Source organism: Cololabis saira, chromosome 19 (genome assembly GCF_033807715.1).
Source record: "Cololabis saira isolate AMF1-May2022 chromosome 19, fColSai1.1, whole genome shotgun sequence".
In the NCBI taxonomy this organism is placed as follows: domain Eukaryota; kingdom Metazoa; phylum Chordata; class Actinopteri; order Beloniformes; family Belonidae; genus Cololabis; species Cololabis saira.
Window position 1 is genome coordinate 3,486,085 of NC_084605.1, and position 20,393 is coordinate 3,506,477.

Below are 20,393 nucleotides of genomic sequence, written 5' to 3' on the forward strand. Positions count from 1 at the left end.
ACCTTCTGCCTTTCTATGTTATCTACACATCCATCACTGTTTTATTCTGCACATTTTGTATGCATTATTTGTATACATGTTTTTTTCTCCCTATTAGGTGTTGCACTAAAGATAAAAGAATATACAAAGAAAAAGAAGGGAGCCCAAAATGGAGCCTTGCGGTACCCCACATTTAAGAAAACTGTGGAAAACTGTCCCAAATAGAGATACATGTATGTCATGTATGTATATTTATATATATATATAAATATATATGTGCATGTTTCTATGTATAGGTGTGCATATAATACACGAACACCTATACGTATACATTCAAGTTTTTTGTGTTTTTTTTACTCCCGTGTTTAATCTATCTATCTAAACTTATGATGAGGAAAAAAAGGTATATTTCAACAGCTTACAGTTTATGAATTCTCTCTATAACTAATATATACAAACCGGATTCGGTTGAAGTTAGGAAATTGTGTAAAATGTAAATAAAAACAAAATACGGTACAATGATTTGACAATCCTTTTCAACCCATATTCAATTGAATACACTACAAAGACAACATATTTAATGCTCAAACTCATAAACTTTATTTTATTTTTCAAATAATAATTAACTTAGGATTTCATGGCTGCAACACGTGCAGTAGAAGTTGTTAAAGGGCACGTTTACCAGTTCGTTACATCACCTTTCCTTTTAATAACACGTAATAAACGTTTTGGAAGAGAGGAAACTAATTCTCTTAGCTTCTCATGTGGAATTCTTTCCCATTCTTGATTGATTCCCAACTTCTACTGGACGTGTTGCAGCCATGAAAGGTAATTATTATTGGCAAAAAACAATTATGTTTATCAGTTTGAACATTAAATATGTTGTCTTTGGGATTTTAAAATCCCATATTCTTGATCCTAAAGTCTGGATACTGGGAGATATCAGTTCATTAAATATTACTTATCATAAAAAGTATTTCATTCTGCTGCCGGCACCGCGGCAAAAAATGGTATTTTAAAAAACTGGAAATCAGAAAACCCCCCAGCACCCAAACATGTGTAGCAGGACAGTCCTCGGTCCTGTGACGTCACTTTTAGTGACGGTATAAAAGGGGAGTTGCATACCTGTCTTTCTCTTGCTCCCGGAGGCTGGGCTTCATTGTCACCTGACGTCCGTCGCTTCCGCCCCTGGGTGGTAGGTGAGCTGCGGCTGCACTTCTCTCCACGATTCTCCCATTTAGTGCTAATTATAGTTATTTTGTGTAGTAGAGGCTCTCTTGGGTGTTGCTGCTGGCTGCATGCTGCTTATGCTGCTCACCGTTCTGTGCGCCACTCACTGTTTACTGCCGGTTGCGCATGGGCTGCGCTTACACCTCTCTCCATGCCGTATTGGCCAGGACTGCCTGATCGGTATGTGTTCAGTGACAATGGGTCTCTCCTCCAGCCACTTGTAGGTTCTTACGTTATGTTTGTTTATTATAGGTTAAAGATGTCCATGTAGCCACCGCTAAACCCCTGCTGCTTTGCCTTCTTTTGGAGCTGCTTTGTCTTGCCGGAGCACCGTGTCGCTTCGGAGCTCCGTGACGTCAGACGCCGCTTTGGGCTGCTGAATGACTGCTTGCTCGAGCTAACCACCGCTGTCACGGCTGACCCGGCCCGTGTTCACTCTGCCTGGCTGACTGCTGGCTGGCTGGGCGTATTGCTGCTCCGCACGCTGTTTGCTGTTGAGCCACATTTTAGTGTCTGTGTGTGTGTGCGCGCGTGTATGTGAGAGAAAACAGTGTGGGACTTGGTTTATTAGTTGTTGTTTTGTGTGTTTGTTGGTTCTGTTTATTTAGGTATTTGTGATTTTGTATATTTTGAATGGCCAGCAAGTGATTGTTGAGCCTAATTACGTTAATTTAAGTCTATTAATTTCCTTTTTGTGTTAATTTGTGTTAATTTGTTCCCTAACTGTCCTCTGATTTCCTCCCTCTCAGGTGCTGAGCTGACGGTGGTGGATTGGTGTCCGGTGGTGGTGCCCCTGCCTTTTGTTGTGTGCTGTGTGAAAAAGTTTTTCACTTTATTTATTTTATTGCACGTGTGGTGTTTTAAGTATCCCCTCTTAGTTGACCCATCCACACCAGAAAGTCTCAGCCCTGATTGGTCCCCTTTTAAACCTCCCCTCGAATGATTTCCTTTAATAGATCATTTTTAAAACGAAACAATTGAATAAAAACAAACCTATTTTTGTATAAATTGAAGCACCGTCTCTGCCTCCCTTTGTAACGACCCTGAGTGCTTTTTTTCTTCTGACATAGCTTACTTTAATTTCCCTGGGGGAAACTCCCAGGGTGGCGTTGTTTGGCAACAGTACAAATCGTTTAAAATACAACTCTGACTAAAAACTACCTCTTCGTGCCGCCACAATCTGGCGTTTGTTGGCAGGATTCAATCTGAGAGCAGAGACGTGTGTTCTATTTTTTGGTTTGTTTTTCCTTTAGAAAAAGAAGAAAAAAAACTGTGGCTGTGTTTTTGTTTTGGTGTCTGACTTGTACTTTTTCTTTTTCTTTCAAGGCAAAGCAGCAGCTGGTTTGGTGGACCTGCAACTCCACTTCCCCTTTCCCCTGGTTTCACCTTCACGGTAGGGAAAGTCGTTACAATGGAGGAGGAGTTGCAGGAGCTAAGAGAGTTAATAGCTCAACTGAGAACAGATAATGACAGGCTAAGACAGGAACAGGTTATGGCTGTGCCCGGCCCTAGTATTGCACCCCCAGTCTCTCCCCCACCCGCTGCACCCCCTGCTGTCAGTGCTCCCCCGACAGAGAGACTGATTTTTGTGCCACGGGACAGGAGGTGTCCCACCTTTAGGGGAAAGTCAGGCATAGGGTTGGCCGAGTGGCTGGAGGAGGTGCAAGCCTGTATGAGAGCACGTCATTTGTCCACATCCGATCAGGCTTTCTTCCTATTTGACCACTTAGAGGGGGAGGCACGTGAGGAAATAAAATACCGTCCCAGTGAGGAACGTTCAGACCCGGCTAAGATCATTGAAGCATTACAAGAGTTATATGGGTGCGCAGAGTCATATGTAGCGTTACAAGAGGCCTTTTTCTCTCGACGGCAGCACGAGGGAGAGACTCTATTAGAGTTTTCACTTGCGTTGATGAGCCTCATGACATCCGTGAAGCAGCGTGCCCCCAGCGGCATACCCAACGCAGAGGTTTTGTTACGTGACCAGTTTGTAGAGCACGTACTGGAGGGGTCGCTTCGTCGGGAGTTGAAGCAGTTTGTGCGCAGGCAGCCTACCTCTACCTTGCTGGAGGCTAGAGGTGAGGCGATCAGGTGGGAACGAGAGGGCTTACCTGGAGGTGTTAGGGGTCGTAGTCATTCCGTCCCCTCTGTCTTTGGTGCTCAGTGTGTGGTCCAGGGCAGCCGTCAAGTCAGTGTTGGTCCCCCGCAGTCCTCTGAGCTTCAGGAGATGAGAGAAATGCTAAAGTTGCAACAGGAGCAGTTGAACCAACTGACTCAGAGCATTTCCCGCCTGCAGGGCTCCCAGCAATCCAACCGAACTGCTTTTCGTGGTCCCATTATTTGTAGGAGATGTCAGCAATCAGGTCACATCGCCAGGGAGTGTGATGGCGTTCGCGCTTCCGCCCGCACTCAACCTCCCTTGTCGGCCTCTCAGCCAAGTAGGCCGCCTCACTCCGCCCAGTTACCGGGAAACTAGCACCCACCGTACTGCAGAGCCACAGTTCGGAGGGGGCAATTCCAGGCTCGGTTCCAGGTGCGGGTGACGTGGAAGTGTCCAAGCTCATGTCATCTTGTCCTCATTTAAGTGTGAGTATGGGAGGGGTCGTAGTTTCTTGCCTGGTGGATACCGGGTCTATGGTGTCGACCATCACGGAGTCTCTTTTCCGCCAGCAGTTCGAGCCTTGGGGCCAAGAGCGGCTCAAATCTTGTCACTGGCTGCAGCTCAGAGCAGCTAATGGTCTTGCCATCCCTTACATCGGCTACTTGGAGTTACAGGTGGAGCTTTGTGGAAAGCTGTTGCCCGCTTGTGGGATTTTGGTGGTCAAGGACCCCCCTGGTGGTGTGTCCTCACTGGTCCCAGGTGTTCTGGGGATGAATGTCATCCGTAGGTGTTATGGAGAACTTTTTGGGCAGTATGGCCTAGCTTTGTTCGACCTGCCAGTAGTATCCGAGGCCCCCAAACTCGTCACACAGGCCCTTCAGAAGTGCCATGAAGCCAGCGTTTTAGTTGGTCAGGCAGCTGGGAAAGTCAAGGTACGTGGTAAAAAGACTTGTCGTATCCCAGGTGGTACATTGAAAATTGTGGCATCCACATGTTCAGAGCAGTATGCTGGCACCACAGCACTGTTTGAGCCTCCAGAGGCTGGCCTGCCCGCCGGCCTGCTTGCTTCCCCTGCTCTAGTGCCAGTGATACGGGGCACTGCCTACATTCCCATTGTAAATGTAGGCTGTTCAGACGTGCTCCTCTATCCCCGTACCCGGGTTGGGACCTTAGAGGAGGTATGTGTGGTGAGTTTGCCCACTGGTGTTACTGAGGAGTCACCTGTGGTGGCTACCATGTTCTCTCAGTCTGCTTCTTCACCAGTGCAGGACCAGATAGCAGAGTTGGAGTTGGGTCATTTGCCAAAAGAAGCGCAGGGTGAGGTCAGGGCACTCCTGGGTCAGTTTCATTCCATCTTCTCAGTCCATGATGGGGACCTAGGGTGCACTGACTTGATTGCTCATGAGATCCCGCTCCTTGATGACATTCCTGTGCGACAGCGGTATCGCAGGATCCCACCATCTGAGTACGAGCTGGTTAAAGATCACATCAATCAGCTTCTTGGTGCGCAAGTAATTCGGGAGAGCAGCAGTCCTTACGCCTCCCCAATTGTACTCGTTAAAAAGAAGGATGACAGCTTGCGTATGTGTGTTGACTACCGACTTTTGAACGCTAAAACTAGGAAGGGCGCCTTTCCTTTGCCCCGGATTGATGAATCCTTGGATGCGTTGACTGGAGCACGTTGGTTCTCTACCATGGATTTGGCTTCTGGTTACAATCAGGTCCCTGTGGCCGTGTCAGATCGTCCTAAGACAGCTTTCTGTACCCCCTTTGGCCTTTTTGAGTGGAACCGGATGCCCTTCGGGCTATGCAACGCCCCCAGCACCTTCCAGAGGTTGATGCAACGGATTTTTGGTGATCAACAGTGTCAATCCTTGCTGCTTTACCTCGACGACATTGTGGTCTTCTCCTCTACCATTGAGCAACATCTGGAGAGGTTGGGTGGGGTGCTGGGGCGTTTGCGGCACGAAGGGCTGAAGGTGAAACTCAAAAAGTGTGCCTTCTTCCAGCAGGAAGTGCGTTACCTGGGGCATGTAATTTCGGATCGAGGTGTCTCCACGGACCCCAGTAAGATCGAGGCCGTTTCCAGCTGGCCCTCCCCTGCCACCCTTTCAGATCTGCGTTCCTTCCTTGGCTTCGCCAGCTACTACCGCCGTTTCGTGGAGGGTTTCGCGAAGCTCGCCGCACCCCTTCACAGGCTGGTGGCAGAGCTGGCAGGCCTCAAGTCCAAGCGGGTAGATCAAACTGTCGCTGGTCGTTGGTCAGAGGAGTGTCGTCGTAGCTTTGACGAATTGAAAGCTCGCCTGGTGTCTGCACCTGTCTTGGCGTACGCCGATTTCACCCTTCCATTCATCCTGGAGGTGGACGCCAGCTATGGTGGTGTTGGAGCTGTGCTGTCACAGGAACAGGATGGGAAGGTTCGGCCTATAGCCTATGCCAGCCGTGGCTTGAGGCCCACTGAGCGCAACATGCGTAATTACAGTTCCATGAAGTTGGAATTTCTAGCGCTCAAGTGGGCGATGACCGAAAAATTTCGGGAGTACTTGTTGGGTCACAAATGCGTTGTTTATACCGACAACAACCCATTGAGTCACCTGTCGTCTGCCAAGCTGGGGGCTACCGAACAGCGCTGGGCAGCCCAGCTTGCCTCCTTTGATTTTGAGCTGAAGTACCGTTCTGGCCGGAGCAATCAGAATGCTGACGCCCTGTCTCGCCAGCATGCTCCCGAGACGCAGGACATGCAAGCCCTGGTCCGTGGCGCAGTGCTCCCTCAGCCCTTGCAGCAGGCCTTGCAGGTGGACAAGGTAAATGCTGTCCAAGCCACTGTGGCAGCCTTGCCCCACCATCCCCCATCTGACATTGCCACACTCCAGCAAACTGATCCTGTCATCCAGGAAGCTTTGGCTTTCTGGGTACGTAAACAACGTCCCAATACACATGAGCGGAAACAACTGTCTCGGTCGGCCTTGGTATTGTTGCAGCAGTGGGACCGGTTGGTCGAAAGGGATGGCCTTCTGTACCGCCAGGTTTTCCGGCCAGATGGGGCCGAGGTTATCTTGCAGCTGTTGTTGCCTGCAGCGTTAAAAACAGAGGTGCTCACAGAAGTTCACCAGGGTCATGGCCACCAAGGGGTAGAGAGAACCTTGGAGCTTTTGCGCCAGCGGTGTTATTGGCCCAGCATGTCTGCTGATGTGGCACAGTGGTGTCAGGCCTGTGAAAGGTGCCAGGTGGCCAAGATGAGTCGACCAGCGGCTCGCACGTTTATGGGACACTTGTTGGCCTCTCGGCCCAATGAGATCCTTGCCATGGACTTTACGGTTTTGGAGCCAAGCCGTAATGGTATGGAGAACGTTCTGGTAATGACTGATGTCTTTACTAAGTACACATGGGCGGTCCCCACTCGTGATCAGAGGGCGACTACTGTTGCTCAAGTCTTGGTTGCTGAGTGGTTCTCTAGATTTGGCGTCCCTGCTCGCATCCACTCAGACCAGGGACGGTGTTTTGAGGGGTCTCTCATTCAGCAGTTGTGTGTGTTGTATGGCATCAAAAAGACTCGCACCACGCCGTACCATCCTTCTGGGAACGGGCAATGCGAGCGGTTCAATAGAACACTTCACGATCTTCTGCGTACATTGCCCGTGTCTCGAAAGCATGATTGGAGCTCGTGTCTCCCCCAGGTTTTGTATGCTTACAACACCACCCCACACCAGGCAACCGGTGAGTCTCCTTTCCTGTTGATGTTCGGCCAAGAGCCGAGACTTCCAGTCGATTTCCTGCTCGGCCGGGTAGGGGATCCTGTTGGTGGCTATGTCCATGAGTGGGTTGAGGAACATCAAGTCCGCTTGCAAGTGGCGTTCGAGGGCGCCCGGGATCGGTTGAAGGCTGCGGCGGAGCGCCGTAAAAACAACCATGATCAACATGTTCGAGAAGTTCGTTTGGAGGAGGGCCAGTTGGTATGGTTACGGCACCTTGGTGTACGGGGAAGACACAAAATCCAAGATCAGTGGGCTTCAGTAATGTATCTCGTCTTGAGGGCACCAAGGGAAGGGGGGTCAGTCTACACCATTGCGCCGAGGGATGATCTGACCAAAGTCAGACAGGTTCATCGCTCATTGCTGAAGGCCGTGGTTGGGGTCAATCCTCCACCTTCCACTGCGGTTTCTCCCCCACCTCCCCCTGAACAACTGCAGGCAGAGGATGAACGTTTTTTTGATGGTGATTGGTTGGTCGTGAGGTCAGCGAACCCATGGCCTACAACTGCCCAGGCTGAAGCTGTGGCCCACACCATCCCTCGCTTGCCAGACCCAGTCCCGTCTGAGCCATCTTTGTTGGTAGAACCTGTTCCGATGGTCCCAGGTCCCTCTGCCCCTCCCCCTGTCGGTGGAGAACATGTCCGGCGGACCGCTAGATCAACCGCAGGCCACCATTCCAATGTCTACCATCTCCCTCGGCCGGTAGGAGCCGCTGACCACGGACGTAGTATTCCTCCTGCCCCTGTGTCGAATGCTGTTGCTGCGCTATTTAGGCCATGGAGTTAAGTTTGTTTTTTTTGTCTTGTTCAATCGTCGGGACGACGATTTAATTGCGGGGGGCAGATTGTAGCAGGACAGTCCTCGGTCCTGTGACGTCACTTTTAGTGACGGTATAAAAGGGGAGTTGCATACCTGTCTTTCTCTTGCTCCCGGAGGCTGGGCTTCATTGTCACCTGACGTCCGTCGCTTCCGCCCCTGGGTGGTAGGTGAGCTGCGGCTGCACTTCTCTCCACGATTCTCCCATTTAGTGCTAATTATAGTTATTTTGTGTAGTAGAGGCTCTCTTGGGTGTTGCTGCTGGCTGCATGCTGCTTATGCTGCTCACCGTTCTGTGCGCCACTCACTGTTTACTGCCGGTTGCGCATGGGCTGCGCTTACACCTCTCTCCATGCCGTATTGGCCAGGACTGCCTGATCGGTATGTGTTCAGTGACAATGGGTCTCTCCTCCAGCCACTTGTAGGTTCTTACGTTATGTTTGTTTATTATAGGTTAAAGATGTCCATGTAGCCACCGCTAAACCCCTGCTGCTTTGCCTTCTTTTGGAGCTGCTTTGTCTTGCCGGAGCACCGTGTCGCTTCGGAGCTCCGTGACGTCAGACGCCGCTTTGGGCTGCTGAATGACTGCTTGCTCGAGCTAACCACCGCTGTCACGGCTGACCCGGCCCGTGTTCACTCTGCCTGGCTGACTGCTGGCTGGCTGGGCGTATTGCTGCTCCGCACGCTGTTTGCTGTTGAGCCACATTTTAGTGTCTGTGTGTGTGTGCGCGCGTGTATGTGAGAGAAAACAGTGTGGGACTTGGTTTATTAGTTGTTGTTTTGTGTGTTTGTTGGTTCTGTTTATTTAGGTATTTGTGATTTTGTATATTTTGAATGGCCAGCAAGTGATTGTTGAGCCTAATTACGTTAATTTAAGTCTATTAATTTCCTTTTTGTGTTAATTTGTGTTAATTTGTTCCCTAACTGTCCTCTGATTTCCTCCCTCTCAGGTGCTGAGCTGACGGTGGTGGATTGGTGTCCGGTGGTGGTGCCCCTGCCTTTTGTTGTGTGCTGTGTGAAAAAGTTTTTCACTTTATTTATTTTATTGCACGTGTGGTGTTTTAAGTATCCCCTCTTAGTTGACCCATCCACACCAGAAAGTCTCAGCCCTGATTGGTCCCCTTTTAAACCTCCCCTCGAATGATTTCCTTTAATAGATCATTTTTAAAACGAAACAATTGAATAAAAACAAACCTATTTTTGTATAAATTGAAGCACCGTCTCTGCCTCCCTTTGTAACGACCCTGAGTGCTTTTTGTCTTCTGAAATAGCTTACTTTAATTTCCCTGGGTGAAACTCCCAGGGTGGCGTTGTTTGGCAACAGTACAAATCGTTTAAAATACAACTCTGACTAAAAACTACCTCTTCGTGCCGCCACACATGGATCAATGAACTTGGATCATATAGTACTCCAGAAAAAATATTGTATTCTGTTAGAAAAAAAACTAGAGACTTTGACCTTATTTGGGGACCTTTTTTGGATTTTTTGCCTTTATTGGACTAATGATCTGAATTATCGACTATATTAAATGAATGATTTTACACAGGACTTGATTATTTAATGTATTATTCATTTTTGTGCTAGTATTGATAGACATATGTTAAATAATTTTGAATAATTTAATTTATTGACCATATGAGGGAGGGAAGGGGAGAGGGTGTGGTGTTGTTTTTTATTTTTAATTACTTTTTATTTTAATTATTATTATTATTATTATTATTATTAATAATAATTTATATTGGTTTAATTAATGTTATGAAAAGTAAAAAAGGGGGGGAAATATTGATAATTATATTGTTATTGTAAATCTTATTTCTTTTTTTTTTAATGCCCTCAATAAAGACATCTATACAAATATGTTGTCTTTGTAGTGTATTCAATTGAATATAGGTTGAGAAGGATTTTAAAATTGTTGTATTTTGTTTTTATTTACATTTTACGCAATTTCCTAACTTCAACCGAATCCGGTTTGTATAATATATATATATATATATATATATATATATATATATATATATATATATATATATATATATATATATATAATGTGTAGCCTCGCCCCATGTGAGACGCGTCTCTGATCAGGGAATAATCCTGATCCCCAGTGTCTGGAAACTCAAACAAAGGAGAATCTGGGACTGAAAGAGCCAGGAGGAATAAAACTCTCAGAATATCCTGCAAATATTTAAACATGGAACCAACTTAATAGATGTCCTCTATTAGGTCCTCTTAAATACACACACAAGTACACACACCAGTACACACACTAGTACACACCAGTACACACTAGCTGGTACCGGTCCTCCACTCCTCACCGGTGAAGAGACTCCGGCTGCTGGAAGTTCCTTAAATCTGAGTGGAATGACAATCGTGAGAGGAGCGTTGCCATGGAGACGGTCTGACGGAGAGACGTGTGTGTGTGTGTGTGTGTGTGTGTGTGTGTGTGTGTAACAATAATTCAACAAGCAAAGTAAATGATGTGCATCGACTGATTCACACACTCACACACTCACACATTCACACACACCATATTTATTTGCTCGTCTAATTCCGTCTGTCGCTGCTTTTATGAGTTTATGATTCTGGTTTCAGCTTTTACTAATTTCCCGTAAGAATCCAGTAGAATAAAGAGACAGGAATCTCACACATTAGTGTTTCTGTAATTAAAGGCTTGATTGAATTGTTGTCACTGAACGTTTCAAACCCCCGGAGGACGTTTGTCGGTTTATAATTAACTGATTGTGACTCATAAAGAGGAATTTACTGGATTTTTGAAGAAAACTTGATGTGTGTTTGCATGAAAATCCTCAGCTAAACTGTTCAGCCGTCACATCCAGGCGTTACCGCGGCAACACAGTGTTAAAAATCACAACCTGCCAATTAGTCTAACGATGAATCCAACAGGACCTGTTTGGATATTTTTAAGAAAAAGTTGACTGTCTCTCACCACACAAGCGCTTTTACAAGCATCAATCTTCCCCTCGGACTCTTATTTCTGATTCTTTCTTTTTAACAATATCTTTATTGATTTTTCATTCACACACAGAATATTATAATAAAGGACATTTCACATCTATTTCTGACTTAACAGTTTTAACCCCCCCCATCCCATCCCACATCCCTTCTCTCTTTACATAATTCTTGTTATACGATCCAAAATTGGTACAAAATAACAATACAGTCCAATGGTACCTCTAGCAAATTAAAGATATACATAAACTAAACAAATAACCAAAAATTACACTTTTACTGTCGCCCTCCAAAATCCTTCCCCTTCCTAGTTTCACCTACTCTGATATTTAGGTTTCCTGTCCTATGTCTCCTTTTTAATGAATTGATCAAATGGTTTCCAGATTTCCTCGTACATCCCGAGTTTGTTTTTTAATGTATAAGTTATTCATTCTGCCATAACTTTGATCCGAGCAGCGATTGTAGGCGCATCCGTTTTCTTCCAATTGAGAGCAATCATTCTTTTTGCCTGCAATATAGCGAAATCAATAAATGTATGTTCTTGGGGTTTTAAATGGAGATCTGTTGGATATAAATTCAGCAATAACAACGTAACTCCAGTGGAACATTCATACAGGACAGGATAAGCATGGTTTTATTAATTACCTCCCTCCAGAATGTTTTAATTTTGTTACATTCCCAGACACACAAATGTTCCCTGAACCTCAATGCATTGAAACAATTGTCAGGTATATTACTGTTATATTTATTTAATTTGACAGGAGTTATGTATGTCTGCATTAACCAATTGGAGTGGTTTTAGATTTGTATTTGCTGTTTGTTTCTGAGATTTTTCACATATTATTTTCTAGTCATCTTCTGAAATGTCCTCTTTTAAGTCACAAATTTAGTCAATGAGGTTTTGTTAGAGCCAGATGCCAGTTATATATTAATGAAATCAATCGCCTATTTTTGCAATTCTTTGTGATTGTTTCTTCTAGGGGTGATAATACAGGAATACCCACTGATTGCATTTAGCTTATTTCTGATTCTTGGCTCGTTCCGTCGACTCTTGCTTGGCAGGTTGATGCTAAACGTTGGCAGGAACGGCGTCTCTTCACCTCCGTCAGCCTCAAATATACAAAATAACGGGACGGTCTTTTCAAACCACATCCGTCAGTCTTTTCAAGGAGCCGTTGGTTTATTTGGGGATTAATAAAAGAGAGTTTTTGTGTCAGGATATAAACCTTTTGAAGTTTAAATAGTGAGCTTTGTCTGCTACTTCCAAATCCAAATGTCTGCTGGTTTATGATATCATCTTCAGTGCCAAAAACCTTCCTTGATTATTCCTCTCATCTTCCTCACCTCCAAAAACACAAAAAACAAATATGTCTGGAGCCGCAAAAAATGAAAAGTCTTGTATCAGCCTTAGAATGAAGAAACACATGCTGCATGTTTCTATATTAGTTATAACTGGGGGAAGATTTATTTTTTCATTATGCACTTCGAGAAAAAAGTCAAAATGTCGAGAAAAAAGTTGAAATTTCGAGAAAAAAGTCAAAATGTTGAGAAAAAAGTCGAAATGTTGAGAAAAAAAGTCGAAATTTCGAGAAAAAAAGTCGAAATGTTGAGAAAAAAGTCGAAATGTTGAGAAAAAAAGTCGAAATTTCAAGAAAAAAAGTCAAAATTTGGAGAAAAAAGTCGAAATGTGGAGAAAAAAGTCAAAATGTCGAGAAAAAAGTTGAAATTTCGTGAAAAAAGTCGAAATGTCGAGAAAAAAGTCAAAACTTCGAGAAAAAAGTTGAAATGACGAGAAAAAAGTCAAAATTTGGAGAAAAAAGTTGAAATGTCGAGAAAAAAGTCAAAATTTGGAGAAAAAAGTCGAAATGTGGAGAAAAAAGTTGAAATGTCGAGAAAAAAGTCAAAATTTGGAGAAAAAAGTCAAAATTTGGAGAAAAAAGTCGAAATCGAGATTAAAAAGGAAAGGAAAAAAAAGAAAAAAGAAGAAAAAAATGGAAAAAGAAGAAAAAAAAAAAAAAAAAAGGTCAAACATTTTTGAAAAAGCTCCAGGAGCCACTAGGGCGGCGCTGAAGAGCCGCATGCGGCTCTAGAGCCGCGGGTTGCCGACCCCTGTCTTAGAGGAAGGCAAAACATTACAAAAGAGATGTAACCCTTTCATCTGCATTTACATATTTTACACCCCTCTCTTATCCTCCCGTTATCATCCTGTTTCTCGCAGCTTTCTGGACTTTTGTTTGTATCTGCATTTACAGCTCAGATCCAACGTTGCTGTTGGACGTCTGAAATTAGCGATCGACTGCAGAGCGTTAGCGGTTTCATTAAGAGTCTGTGATATTGAGCTGCTGAGATCCTTTTCTTTCCCTCTTTAAGCTTCGATTTCCACTCGGCGTGCTGTTCTCTTTATCTTCCTTGAGCCTCTTTCTCAATCTCTAAATCTCTCCACCTCCGCCACGCTGGACTCGCACCGCGGAAGTCGTCGCAGGGAAGCTGTTAAGCTAGTAATTTAGAGGAATAAGCTTCGCTGGCGTCAAAACTGAGTCCAACTGCTTCCTTAACAGAGACGGAGTAGAGATGAGAGGAAGAGGAAGTTTCATCCCAGGAAGGAGGAAGAGAGGAGGTGAATAAACTTAAGATCTGAGGATCTTCCTGCAGATTATGTTTCCTCTTTCATATTTACATTATTGGCAGAGGCGGATCTAGGGGGTGGCTACTTGGGCTCAAGCCCCGAATGTTTTTCCAAAAGCCCTGAATCTGAAAAAAAAAAAAAATCGTCTGGTCTAAATGTTCAATTCGGGCACAAACACGCTGTTCTGTCCATTTCTGCTGCTTCGTCGAAAAATGCTACCACTGCATAAACCGATAGCGTCTGTCTATCGATTTTTGCTACCCTATCAGAAAAAGCTACCTAATGGTTTTCTACTTTTTGTAGATTTACAATTGTACTGTGTTTTACTCCCTAAACCACTTCCTTGTCTCTTGCCAGGCCGTCATTGTAAATAAGAATGTTATTAATGACCTGCCTGGTTAAATAAAGGCCAATGAAGTAATGAATATCCAATAAAATGGTACAATTGTTTTTTTTTCTCTTTATCGTATAATGTTCACAAAGTGTAATATAATTCATGTCATGGGTCGTTTATTTTGAAGGATCAAATACTCAACATCCCATATTATCCATTTTAAATCAATATTCATTATCATGCTAGCTATGCCAGCTATCATGGGTAGCATAATTTGATAGTCCAGTAATGTCCTATCAAATAATGCTCCCGTCACTTAATGCATTCAGGGCACGGGAAGCATCTAAAATTATCTCTGCTGGCCTGATACTGCGCCGCAAAATATCTAAAATTATCTAAATATTTTGAGGATGTTTCTCGCCGTTAACCGCAGCGTAGACTGAAGGGATGCAAAAAGAAATTTACTGTGCGGAGAACCACAAAGTAGCAGATCTGGACGGGTAGCATGGATCGACAGAACACCGGCTTTCCCATTCATTGTGTATGTATGTGCTACCGCGGCGCAAGAGCGGACTGCTCTGCTGCCGAGCGTTTGCGCCGCGCCTGCCTGCGCCCAAATTGAACATTTTTTACATCGTGCCGCGCTGTGGCGACATCTCGGCGCGTCCAATAGGAGAAAAGGTAGTGGAGGGTGAAAAAAACTTGCATGTTGTAGATCAGAGACGATCAACATGGAGGAAAAAATAATTATGGCTGTGAGTCTGTGTGAGCAGCTGTGGGATACAAGACTGCAGGCTTATTGTGACCTCAATAAAAAGAGACAAAAGTGGAGAGAAATCTCCCACAATTTGGGCATACCAGGTGTGTTTGAAAGTGGTAGAAAACTTTTGGTAGTGGTAGAGAGCTATTGAAAACCGAGCTGTAGCTACTGTACGTCTAAACGAGTGGGAAAAGGGCGACAGACCAGAAAAACTTTTTCATTACTTTTTCTGACGAAAGAAACCAGTTCAAGCAGCTGCTGACTATTGTAACATTTCTATAGTAAAAAGGTCTGAATTTGTTGTCCAGTGCTTTTTGTTCACATTTTCACCACCTGAGCACCCCGCCAGGGCTAAGCCCTGGATCTCCTGACATCCTAAATCCACCCCTGATTAACCGGTTTATAAAAGCAACACATCACTTCGCGTCGGGCCGGAGACGCCCCTCAGCTGTGATATAATGAGCGTATACCACGGCCTGTCGGGATGTATTGCTTAAATATGAATATTTAATTTATATTATATATATTAAACTCTCCCACTCTGTTAAAAACGTCCTGTGTATCTTCATATTTTCGTTTGGCCGTGCATCTTTTCCCTGCCATTTTGGGAGTGGATTTTTTTCCCTCCAAGTTATTTCCGTCACAAACACAAGCGCTAGCGCCCGTATAGCTCAACGTGTTGAGCAGGCGACTTACGTATAACAACGCGGGTTCGATTCTAGTCGCTGCATATTTTGCCTCAACTTCCTACGTGTCTGTCTTTCACTGCACCATCAAATAAAGTCGCAAGAGCTGCGGGTTGGACACCCCTGATATAAACGTTGAACTGATCGTGGAGAGTTTTATCTTTACAAGCTATTCATAGTCAGTGGGTTATTTTGGTATTAAAGGCTGTAGTCACCGTAGCAACAAGTTGCTAAACAAAAACCAGCAAACTGGCAGTTCTGGACTTTGGTGTGGACGCCGTCAAGGAATTCAATTTCTGAATCTCAGAGGCCTGAGGCTTGTTCACCTGCATGCTTGCTCTGTAGTTTTGGGGTTAGTTAGCAGTAGCTTAGCTGAGACCGTGATCAGATCTCGAGATTTGGGTGGATTGCTGCTCGTTATTTGGTCGGCTCCGTGTTGGTTTCGTGTTTTGTTTGTGGTTTTTGTTGCAGATTTCCAGTGCTCGACGTGTGGCTCCATGTGTTCTTGCTTCCTGGTTTAGCGGCGGATGTCACCCCCCCAATATTAACAATGCACATATATATGCCTTAGGTTTTTACCAGCATGGTATTAACCATTAATATGTGTGCAGACAAGGTAAAAAAAAAAAAAAAAGAATGGCTCCCATCGTGTGTCGGGTTGATTCTGACGACATCCACTGCCAATCCAGGAAGCAGGAACACACGGAGACACATGTCAAGCACTGGAAATCTGCAACAACAAAAAAACACAAACAAAACACGAAACCGGCACGGAGCCGACCAAAACACGAGCAGAAATCGACCCAAATCTGGAGATCTGATCACAGTCTAAGCTGAGCTAGCGCTAACTAACCCCAAAAACTACAGAGCAGCATGCAGGTGAACAAGCCAGTGTGTGTGTGTGTGTGTGTGTGTGTGTGTGTATATGATCATGCATGCGTGTGTGTGTACATGTCTTTGTGGCTGTGTGTGTGTGTGTGTGTGTGTGTGTGTGTGTGTGTGTGTGTATATGATCATGCATGCGTGTGTGTGTACATGTCTTTGTGGCTGTGTGTGTGTTTGTATGTGTATGTGACTGAGTGGCTATATGTGTGTGTGTGTGTGTGTGTGTGTGTGTGTGTGTGTGTGTGTGTGTGTGTGTGTGTGTGTGTGTGTGTGTGTGTGTGTGTGTGTGTGTAATAAACCAAACAAAGCTCTACCTGAAGTGTATCTATAGTGGGGGGGGGGGGGGGGGAGCAACCCCGCCACCCACGAGACCAGAGGCCGACACGGAAGAGCCCGGAACCCAGGCCACCAGAAGTAGGAGGGAGGAAACCCTCCCCTGCGACCCCCCCCCTGCGGCCCCCTCGGCGGCGGCCAAGGGGGCCCTCGGCGGGAAGAAGCAGAAGCAGCCAGGAATCCCGCGGCGGCGGACCGCGACCCAGGCAATCCCCGGCCACCCGGTCCGGGCCGGACACGCGGCCAGGAGGCCCTCACCCTTCAGGCCAACGACCCCCACCCGGCAGGGGGCCAGCCTGCCTGGAGAGACAGAGCCGCCCCGGCCGCCGACGCGGGCGGGTGCACCCGCCCCCACGAAAGTGGCCCTCCAAGACCAGAGGGGCGCCCGCGCAGGCCCGACAACGGAGGGCCCCAGACCCAGGCATCCCATTCATTCATCCATTCACCTATCCGATACCTGTTCTTTGCGATACATAAGGCAGTGAGATCCTGGTGTGTCCAGTTAGGTTCCATTTGAATATCTCCCAGGTCCAAAGCCCATCTGGAACATCCTTTGTCCAGTATAATGTATTCTATGAAGAACTTTGTACTGTATAAGTTGTAAGTTTGGGTTTTTAGTCATAGTAAAAATATTTAAGCATATTTGTGACCAAGAAAACTGGTCGGTATTCAGAGAGAGATCCGCCTCCCACTTGGAGATCGGGAGAGAGACTGAATCGTCCAGTTTAGACACTAACCTGTAGAGTTTTGATAACAACTTAAAAGTGCTTAGATTCAATAAATCTGTTATCTTAGGGGGAAGTTGTAAATTTAATTGGCTAATTTTGTATGTTTTATTTATTATGGCCTTAAGTTGTTGATACTCTAAAAATGTATTCCTGCTAACTCCGTATTGAACAATGTCTCAACATCTTGATAAACACTGATAGTCCAGGACAACAACACACCCCAACAGATACTACGTAGTATAATCCAGGAGAAGTTAAAGGATAAATGTTGTGAGGACATTCATTGATCCATAAAATATATATATATATATATATATATATATATATATATATATATATATGAGATGTGGGAGGAGGACTAGGTGGTGGGAACCAGAGCTGGGAGCCATTTGGCAAAGATTATGAGGATAATATACACATATGTATATATATATATATATATATATATATATATATATATATATATATATATATATCTGCAGATCTGCTGGCCTGATACTGCGCCACAAAATATCTAAAATTATCTAAATATTTTGAGGATGTTTCTCGCCATTAACTGCAGCGTAGACTGAAGAGATGCAAAAAAAAAAGTACTGTGCGGAGAACCACAAAGTAGCAGATCTGGACGGGTAGCATGGATCGACAGAACACCGGCTTTCCCATTCATTGTGTATGTGCTACCGCGGCGCGAAAGCGGACTGCTCTGCTGCCCAGCGTTTGCGCTGCGCCTGCCTGCGCCCAAATTGAACATTTTTTACATCGTGCCGCACTGTGGCGACATCTCGGCGCGTCCATGTTGTAGATCAGAGACGATCAAGATGGAAGAAAAAATAATTCTGGCTGTGAGTCTCTTGTGAGGAACTGTGGGATACAAGACTGCAGGCCTATCGTGACCAGCAGAGGCCTGGAAAGAACAGCTGGATATCATCTGCAAATAGAATGGCTCCCACACAGACACACACATACACGCACACACACATAGTCATATACATTCACGCACACACACACATAGACATACACACTGGCTTGTTCACCTGCATGCTTGCTCTGTAGTTTTTGGGGTTATGTAGCGGTAGCGGTAGCTTAGCTGAGACCGTGATCAGATCTCGAGATTTGGGTCGATTGCTGCTCGTTATTTGGTCGGCTCCGTGTTGGTTTCGTGTTTTGTTGTGCTCGACGTGTGCAACCTTTCCCTATATATATATATATATATATATATAGACATATACAAATATATATATATATATATATATATGTATATGTATATTTGTATATGTATGTACCGGTCAGGCAGGGGAGAAGGTTCGTCCCTCAAGACTCCTCTCCCTGTCCCTTCTCAACCTTTCCCCGACCCTGCACCCCAACCTGGGGCTTGCTGATTGGGCCGGAGCTTCGGGAGCTGTGTGCTGGCCTGCGGTCCCCACCCCCGGTCATCCCGTTGCTGCTTCCACCTGCCTGCTGTGCTGTTGCCGTCCCTGATCCACCAGTATGGCCCTCGGCAGGAGGGTTGTTCTTATGATCCAGGTCCTGGTCCAGGTTTCTTCCTCCTAAAGGGGAGTTTTTCTTGCCACTGTTTGGCTTAAGGTTTTTCTCCCACTAGGGGAGTTTTTACCTGCCATTGTTTATGTAATAACTGCTCGGGGGTTTATGTTTATGTTCTGGATCTCTGGAAAGCGTCTAGAGACAACTATGTTGTATTAGACGCTATATAAATAAAATTGAATTGAAAAAACTCTTTAATATTGCTGATTATGGTTTACAGTTTAAGATTCCCAGAATATTCTAATTTTTTGAGATAGGATATTTGAGTTTTCTTAAACTGTAAGCCATGATCAGCAATATTAAAATAATAAAAGGCTTCAATATTTCAGTTGATTTGTAATGAATCCAGAATGTATGACATTTTTGTTTTTTTAATTGCATTACAGAAAATAAAGAACTTTATCACAATATTCTAATTTTCTGAGACAGTCCTGTATGTATATATACATATATAGATAGATAGATAGATAGATAGATAGATAGATAGATAGATAGATAGATAATACTCTTTTCCAAATGGTTCCACCACCTCTTCCAAGTCCTGCAGATAAAAACCAGCAGATAAACCCGAACCTCCTAATCCCTGATCCAGACTCGAACCCGCGTCTCCTCCTCACCCCTCATCAGAACCAGAAACCCGTTACGTAACGATCTGCAGCTCCGAACCACCTTAATGATCCACAACCAGAATCAGAACCGCAGCGGTTCGGCGGGATGAAGACTCACCTGGGCGGAAGTGCGAGCCGACGGCGGAGCCGGACCTGACCAGAACCGAACCCAGCAGGGCCGCCAGGAGGACCAGCATCTTCCCCAACCCGAACCCGAACCCGAACCGGGGGGGCGGGAAACAGCAGCAGCAGCACCGGGGCGGAACCGTTTCAGAACCAGAACCAGAACCTCAGCATCAGCATCTTCCTCCGGCGGATCCGCATCCCGCAAGGATGCTGCGGTTCCCCTGTACCGGATAACCTGGTCCCGTCCTGCGGGTTCGGTCCTGCAGGTTCGGTCCTCAGAGATGCTGGAGGTGGATCATCTGCAGAGGAGGAAAGTCCTGCTCAGCGGCAGCGGAACCGAACCAACAGTCCGCTCTCTGGTTAAAGGAACCGCTGGATCAGCTGGTTCCGATAAATCAGCCGGTTCCGATGGTCCTGGATCTCCGGGGTTCTGATGGACCCGGATCGACCCGGATCAGCGGCTGGTTCTGACGGATCTGGATCTCCGGGATTCCGATAGTCCTGGATCAGCCGGTCAGATGGACCAGGATCGGAGCTGTCCGCGGTTCTGACGGTCCTGGATCAGCTGAATCAGCTGGATCAGCCGGTTCTGATAGACCTGGATCTCCGGGGTTCCGACGGTCCTGGATCGGCTCAGTTCGGATCAGCTCGGTTCGGGAGCTGTCCGCGGTGCTGACAGAAACAGCGCCATCTTGGTCCTTAATGCGCCCGAACTGGATTTTCTGGAACCGGTTCTGCGCCTGCGGGGGGGTGTTGAAATACACAATATTAATAAATAAATACTATCTTTGCTGCTAAAAAGAAAAGAAAAGAAAAAAATAAATATATATATATATATATATATATATATATATATATATATATATATATATATATATATATATATATTAATTCCCACCTGAGGTCCAAAGGCAAA

General features: G+C 45.4%; 1 protein-coding gene across 1 annotated transcript in view; it reads right to left on the minus strand.

Moving 5' to 3' along the window:
- aatkb (apoptosis-associated tyrosine kinase b) overlaps positions 1 to 19,981 on the minus strand; it is a 72,937-nt gene extending 52,956 nt beyond the window's left edge. Inside the window, exon 1 of the mRNA XM_061708373.1 lies at positions 19,470 to 19,981. Coding sequence (XP_061564357.1) covers positions 19,470 to 19,548 — 79 coding nt within the window. The 5' untranslated portion in view covers positions 19,549 to 19,981. The remainder of the gene's footprint in view (positions 1 to 19,469) is intronic.
- Between the last annotated feature and the right edge of the window lie 412 nt (positions 19,982 to 20,393).